At 40.5% G+C, this 8,680-nt stretch overlaps 1 protein-coding gene across 1 annotated transcript in view; it reads right to left on the bottom strand.

Annotated features, from left to right (window-relative positions):
- LOC125036504 (ras-related protein Rab-32B-like) overlaps nt 1–714 on the bottom strand; it is a 9,920-nt gene extending 9,206 nt beyond the window's left edge. Inside the window, exon 1 of the mRNA XM_047629140.1 lies at nt 557–714. Coding sequence (XP_047485096.1) covers nt 557–641 — 85 coding nt within the window. The 5' untranslated portion in view covers nt 642–714. The remainder of the gene's footprint in view (nt 1–556) is intronic.
- Between the last annotated feature and the right edge of the window lie 7,966 nt (nt 715–8,680).

Consider the following 8,680-nt stretch of genomic DNA (forward strand, 5'->3'; position numbering starts at 1 on the left):
TAATTGATTCAGTTAAAAACTTTTACATTCAATTACTTGGTCCTAATGTGTATACAGAAAAAAACAAAAACTAATATAGCCATACTCTTAGTACTTTTATCATCTTAAAAGTTCAAGACCTTATCTGATATTGACTGATAACTAAATACATATAAATGGTATATAAATACATTTACAATGATGGGAATACAAAGCAAATTTTGAAATTATATTTCTGTATAAATAAACACAACAACAAGCAAATGGCACATCAATCTGTTTGTGATAAGAGGCACTTTCCCTTTCCCATGATTCAATTTCCAGGGGAAACTTTCATTTATTCACAACGTCAAGACTCCGACCGTCAGTACACTGCACAGCTCAATGTAATTCTCACACACTAATCTCCTCGTTCTCTTCCAAAGTCCTTCGATCGTCCAGCGAAAAATTCGTAAATTCAACACCTCCTTCAACGAAACGTTCTCTCAATAACAATAACACAAATTCCCTCGCCTTGACCAACTCACCTGTCACCTAGCACGCACACACACACACACCTGTAGGCACAATGACTTACCTACACCGAATTCCCCGATCACTAGCACTTTGAACTGCAGCTCCCTCGGCACTGTGCTGTGTTCCACGGGGGCCACGGCAGTCATTTTCTCGGCTCAGGCAAGATTCTGCTTCTTCGGGACCCTCGCGAGGCGCTTCACTAACACGTTCCTGGAAGTCTTCCTGTCATGTGACGGGGCGGTGTTCGGACTCTCAGAGGCTGGACGACGCCCCGGCTCTGTTCTCAGGATTATCTACCTCATATGAACATGTAGATACGTTTTTGGAGAAAATGTTACATCTGAGTGGTATTCTGCTTGGTAACTCTCAGTCATAAAGGTTGGTATCCGGGCTCATGCGACATTTTATTAGTCGGAATGTAGGAATTCAAACATACATTCGGACAAGTCTTTGTTTACGGAGTGCTTACCTGTGCGCATGCGCCGTTGGAGAGATGCTAGCCTTGGTAATTAAACTATTTCATAGCGCTGCATCAAAATGGGAAGAATATATATATTCGTTTTATTTTTTGTGGCAACAGGATTTTGAGTTACTGAAGATGTGCAAACAATAAAACGGTTTGATGCGACTTGAGACCAGAGTAAAATATTCTGGTTATTGGGCGTCGCCCTTCATTCAGAACTGGCGGAACCCGATCCGGCTACCTGGTAATCTGATTTTATCGATATTTCTAAACGGTTCTCAAGTTAGCATTTTACCAATTGGCAAGAGACTAGGTTTCATGAGGTATATTATCATGATTACAATGTAGTTTCCATTAATATTAATTTATACGAATTGTCTTCACTCGTCAATAGCATTGGCCTTTCATGCCCTGATAACGTAATCTAATATGGGGATATATGTTACACATCTACTTGTCTTCTCTTGACGACGGAGGTTACGAAAGAAACTTGTAGTGGCGAAGCTACCTACTCTAACAAGATTATGAAGCATTATGATGTTAATAATACACGAGGTACGTTTATGCTACAATTATTAGTATGGATACAGTGCGGCCATACTATATCTTGACTATTTATTGTAGCATAAACGTACCTCGTGCGTTAATAAGACATTAATGCTTCATAATCTTGTTTGAATATATAGTTTCGCTTCTACTTCACACACACACACATACACACACATTTGTATATGTATGTGTGTACACACGCACACGCGCACACACGCGCACACACACACACACACACACACACACACACACACACACACACACACACACATGCACGCACGCGCACGCACACACACACAAACACACAGATACACATATACACGCGCGCGAGCGGGCGAGCGGGTGTGTGTGTGTGTGTGTGTGTGCGTACGTGTGTGTATGTATCTGTGCGCGCGTGTGTATGTGTGTACACACACACACACACGCACATACATATACATATACATACATATACATATAAATACACACATACATATATACATATACATACATATATGTATAAATGTAGAAAAGGTATGAATGAGAATGAATACTTTCAGATGCATTTGACCGCTTTCGATTATCTCTTCATCAGAAATACATATAATCGAAACCAATCAAATACATTTCTACATTTATCAATATGAATACGGTTCATATATAATTACACATGTATAGAGCATATATATACATACATATGTATATTGCATATATATACATACATATACACATATATATGTATAATGCATATATATACATGTGTATAATGCATATATATACATACAGTATGTATAATGCATATATATACATACATTTGTATAATGCATATACATACATACATACATACGTAAGTATGTACAGTATATATAGTATACAAACACACACACTCCTCTTTCTATTTATCTATCTATCTATCTATATATATCTGTATATGTACACGTGTGTGTGTGTGTGTGTGTGTGTGTGTGTGCTTGTGTATGTATGTATGTATGTATGTATGTATGTATGTAAGAATGGTAAAACACTCTTCCGTGTTGATATTATGTTAGAAAATCCCACAATGCAAAAAGAGATTTATTGAAAGTGAGACCACAATTTCGAATTCAACCTGGATTTCATCTTCAGACCTGAAGATGGAATCCAGGTGGATTTCGAATCTGTAGTCTCATTTTCAATAAATCTTATTTTTGCATTGTGTTTTTTCCAACAACTATGTATGTATGTATATATGTATGTACATATGTACGTACGTAAGCGTTTGTTACCGAGTGAGCGCGTCGAATATTAAACGCTTTGATTAACCCGATGTAGTAAAGTCAGGGAATTCCTGACAAGTTATAATAACGTGGAGAAACACACAAAACTTGCACTAAATTTCCCCGTCAACTCACAGTTTTGTATCAGGTTAAAGCTCTTACGAAGATACATACAAAATAGTTTAGGAGAAGGGGAGGAAGTGGGGAAAGAGGGGGAGATGATGATGATAGGAGAAAGAGCGGAGGAAGAGGAAGAGGGGGGGGGGAGTAGGGGGAGGAGGAGGAGGAAGAAAATGAGGAAGAGTTTTGTGAAATTTAATGCAAGAAATAAAATACGTCAAGATATGAAAGAACACTAATATATCTAACGAGACTGATGACATAACGGCCTGTTTTAGACTAACCCAGAAAGGAAAATTGGGAAATTGTCTTGCCTTTTCAGACCACTGCTCTTTTAATCAATTTTCCTCGAAGGGTATTTAGAGTAAGGGGTATTCTCATGGGTCTGAATAAAATAAAAGAAAATGGGGAAAGTACGTGGAGAGTTGAAACACACTCGACTCAGGTCTCAGGGTTATTTTCTGGCGAGGGATTAGGCTTAAGGAAATAGTTGGTGTTCGATTTCTGTTCCCAACCGAGGAATTCGATTTCTTATGCAGTGGTAGCCATTTTAATAAAGTTGATCTGCTATGTTATTTTCTTCATGTCATCCGCTCTCTCTGTATATTTTCCGTAATCCTTGTACTCTGTAATTAAGAATATCTATACTGTAGTCTTGGCCGGCACGTTGAATTTATTTGCAGTCCAACAGGTGTTAGTGTCCAGCAATACGGCAGGGTCCAGGAGATAGCTATCTTCCAGTTTGAATTTATTGGAGAATTGTGTACAAAAGAGTCAGTCTATGAAATGATGTGTGATTTCTGTCTGTCTGCCTGATGTGCCCCACGCAGGTGACGGCATTTACACACACATATAGACAAAGGGAGGAAGGTTGTATATAACAAGTAACGGAAGACAAATAGACTAGACGGTCTGAAGAATGGAACCCGACAGAGAAGCCTAGCCTGTTAGATTTCGCATCTAACGAGTGTCCAGTCGGAGACAGGTCGGATGCAGGACTTGTATGACTACGGCGGACACATGCGTGAAGATACGAGCGAAGCAACAGTGTCATGTGATACAGATATTATTAACTGAATAGAGAATACAAATGTTATAGAAAAATACAATTTAAAACCGGGCGACACAAGCCTTACACCGTCTATTGTGTTCCCGAGCTACATCAATTTCACATTACTAAAAATGTGTTTGGTATTCTATGTATTTGTTGTAATATTCTATGTGCTATACTAATCGGTACGATTCATATATATATATATATATATATATATATATATATATATATATATATATACATATTTTATCAAATACACATCTACACTTCTACATCTTCTATATATACATACATAAACATACATATATACGCATGTTCACTGGTTTGCCCGTTCATTCATCTTTTCCAATCTCACTAGACATACCATTGTTGTGTTGTCTTTCCCCTTCCGCAATAGTTGTGTTCCTTCTTCATTACAGGATATCATGTACTAAATACGTGATATATGGCTATCCTTAGATTACTGTACAATATGACATGACAATATGACACATTTTGGTTGTCTGTCATATACCCTATGGTCACCATTCACCATAATCTTAAGGGCTCTACAATCTGTCTACTTTCCATAGTACGCTTACCCTTACACAGCTGTTGATACATTTACAATACATTTACAGTGTCCAATAATTTAACCAAATCTTATACCACAAATCATGATGTGTAATATTGTCCACTGTTGAAATATGGAGTTCAATTACGTTCATTTTCCGTTACCGGGTATAACTCACTAGGCACACAGTAACACACTCACATGCCTATACACATACACACTAAAACCCACACACACAAGAGAATTTACCCTGCATCTGGTGCTGGGATGAACTGACGGCGTCGGAGAAGAGTTCTTAGAACTTTTACGAAGATTCGTTTCTTTTAGGCAGGCCTCAGTCTGACGCATTATACAACATGAAGCCATTCTGTTTCTTACACACACACACAAAACATATATATGTCTGTCTATCTGCCTCTCTCTCTCTCTCTCTCTCTCTCTATATATATATATATATATATATATATACACACACACACACACACACACACGCACACACACATATATATATATATATATATATATATATATATATATATATATATATATATATATGTGTGTGTGTGTGTGTGTGTGTGCGTGTGCGAGTAGATATATACATATCCATGTATAGATACAAACATGTATACACATACAACCATATATATATATATATATATATATATATATATATATATATGATATATATATACACAAACATAAATATATTTTGTATTATATATGCATATGCTCATTTCAACACACACACACAAACTTATCGAAGCAAATGTCTTTCTCGTATCTCGTTTTCTGAATTCAAGGGGGCCGAGGCAGTCTTGAAGTTGAAACGAGTGAAAACACCAAAGTACAACTGTTACTCCAGAGAATGCTGCTATGGTGCGGAAAGATACGTAAGAGGATTCTAGAAAAAAACTATTGCCTAGATTCTGGGGATTATACATTACTAGAAAAGGGAACATCAATTGAATATGAATCGGGAGTCTCGGAATGGTGAAACGATTTGCTTGTGGATCCGTCGTACCTGTCTCTGAACAGAAACGGACCAGATTGGAGTGATTTATAGAGATGTGAATAACACCGTTACATGTACTAAAACCTGGATTTTTCAGTGTAAATCTGAAATCAAGCGGCTTCCTGCTGAAAGGGGGTTTCCAGGACAAGATCCTCGTCTAAAAATCAAGAAGTCTAGGAGTGTGAAAAAAAGATGATGGTTTGCTCATTCCTTGACATGTATGATCACATCTATGCTCAACTGCAATATCATTCATTCTTCTAAATGGACTTCTTACAGATGCAAAGACAAAGATGCACAGGCAATCCTCACTTTGGCAGACCTGAGTTTTCCTTGTAGCTCCGAAATGGGAAGCATTTTTCTGTTGGTGCTTCAACCCCCTCTCCCTGGGGATCAAGCCCCGACGCCGGATAAGGACTCAGAATTCCTAAAATCATTAAATCTTCAAGCATGACTCTTATAAATCCTGAAGGAGCGTCGACTATTCGCCAGTCCTCATTTAAAAAGTCAACCCCTCTCGAGTATGCAATGTGGCTCTTCCATCAACAAGGCTATGCATGCAACACAATCACTTCACACCTGGCGGACACTCTGCGCTTTGCCTTCATTCTTACTTCGCCGACCTTCCCCTTGAAGATCGCTGTACTGCGTACTATCCATCTCGAGCCCATGGGTCCTCATATTTGAGCAACGAAAGAAGCACTGTTCCAGCGTGCTTTGTTCTTGCTGGCCCCGTCATCTGACCTAAGAGCGGCACTGTCTGCAGATTCGCCGCTCGTGCATTTTGGAGAAGGCGACGCCTACATGTCGCACCTCATCGCCGTTTTCTTGCGAAGACCAAGCGTGTGGGACAGCGAATGGGGACACGTGACACAAGTTCTAGAGAACCACTTCTCTAAACAAAAGGAAACATTGGTACAATATGAAATGTGAAAGAACCGAAATGAATTGATCCATTTCGATTATTAGTTTCGTCTGATAATCTTTACTATGTGTTGTGTTCACTTGTCTAGAATTTGATGTGACGGTGTCGACATGGCGCGTCGTCGAGTTACATCTAAAACTCTATCCTGTGGTCACTGACCTCTACGACATCTTGATCAAGGTCTAAATAAGTAGATGAAACCGGGAGTAGATGAAACTGAAACGACCGCTAGGAGCTGATTCCGAGCTGTTTTCAAAGCTCGGAACAGATGGAACTTCATAAAATGTTCGAATAGTCTTTCGGAGTTGATTTGGATAGGGCCTCGTATCATGCCAATATTAGCAATGATGACCTCATAGACCAATTGTAGCGTCACATTTACGCTTTAATCTGAGGGACTATCAAGAGCCGAACATCAAGCTCAGGTATTTCGAAGCCAACTGTGTCTCTGTGGTTTCAGTGACATCAGGCAACTGGATCCACCATCATCATCATTATGGAGCTAACGCCGGCAGGGTCGCATAGCCGCATCCACCCTCCGCTTCCACCTACGAGGATCCCTCATGGCGAGCCGCCAGGCAGGGGCCCAGCCCATCTCTAGTTCCTCACGACAGGTTTGATCGATTTGCCCAAGCCACGACCTTCTCGGTCGTCCCACAGGCCTCCTCCACCCAGGGTTGTCTCGGACAGAGACAACCTGATGGGCAGGATCATCCTGTGGGAGTCGAGCCAAGTGGCCATATAGCCTGAGTTGGCGATCACGGATTGTGCAAGTAACAGGTCCTGTACCGGGCTCACGGTGCAGCCGTTGGTTGGACACATGGTCCCGCCAACTGTACCCCATGATCCGGCGCAAGGATCTGTTACAAAAGGCATCAAGACGAGATTCCAGAGCACAAGATAGTGTCCAAGTTTCACTACCATAGAGTAAAACTGGCAGTATCAGGGCCTTGAAAACACGTAACTTGGTCCTTCTGCACAGGTACCGACATCTCCAAATACTCTTGTCGAGAGATTTCATGACCCCTGCTGCCAGGCCAATCCGTCTACTGACTTCTTGGTCTGACAGCCCAGAGTCGTGAAATGCACTACCGAGGTATATAAAGCTCTTTGTGACTTCGATGTTTTCCCCGCAAGCACGTATCGGCTGTACAGGGTCTCCTAGCAGGCCCCCAAAATCCTGGATCTTGGTCTTGGTCCAGGAGACCTCTAGCCCCAGGGGCTTCGCTTCATTGCTAAATGCATCAAGAGCCGCTACAAGGGTTTCCAGAGATTCAGAGAGTACGGCAACATCATCGGCAAAGTCAAGGTCTGTAACCTTGATATTGCCCAGAGTTGCTCCACAGTGACTTTGGACACCAAAGACAAGGCCAGAAGTGGGCACCCTAGATGCACGATGGAGGAAGATTATCAAGTAAATGTCATTCATATCTTTAAATCAATGTACTATATGAAAGACAAATAGCAAACTTGCATTGAAGTGCATGAATATCATGAGACAATGAAAACCCTTTGATACTTTGGCAACACCCTTCACAGGGTTTGGGAAGGGGGAGTGGTCGGTATAACTACTTCCCGTGAGTCATTTTCTAACAATCAATTATTTTCTAACAATCCATAGCTACTGTAAGAGATGCGAACCCCTTTTGCTCTGCTGGCAACAGCACGCAGACTGTAAGAAATAATTTGGCAGTTTAAGTGGATGCATAGCAGTGGTGTCGGCGAGTTGAGGGATGTTGGGCCCGAAAGATTTACGAGGTATACCTACTTGGAAATCCTGGACGAGATGTTTCTACCATTAGTGAGGGCCATGGTGTTTACTGAGCCAGAATGACAGTCCCATTCACACGATCAGGTAGATCTCTCAGCACTTATCCCTACCGTTTTCGTCGTCGTATCATACTGTCAGAAAGAGTAAAGACACATACATGCATGCATACATACACACATACATACATACATACATACATACATACATACATGCATGCATGCATGCATGCATGCATGCATGCATACATACATACATACATACATACATACATACATACATACACACACACACACACACACACACACACACACACACACACACACACACACACACACACACACACACACACACACACACATTATCATACAATGTTGTATCTGCGTATTTATTAGTGTATGAATCTGAACATATTAATTTATACGAAAGGCGATAGGATATTTCCCGTGTTCTCTTCTGTACATTATGTATTGGGATAAAATATATATAGGTCCGTATGCCGCACA

This window comes from Penaeus chinensis, chromosome 21 (assembly GCF_019202785.1).
Source record: "Penaeus chinensis breed Huanghai No. 1 chromosome 21, ASM1920278v2, whole genome shotgun sequence".
NCBI classification, from domain to species: Eukaryota; Metazoa; Arthropoda; class Malacostraca; order Decapoda; family Penaeidae; genus Penaeus; species Penaeus chinensis.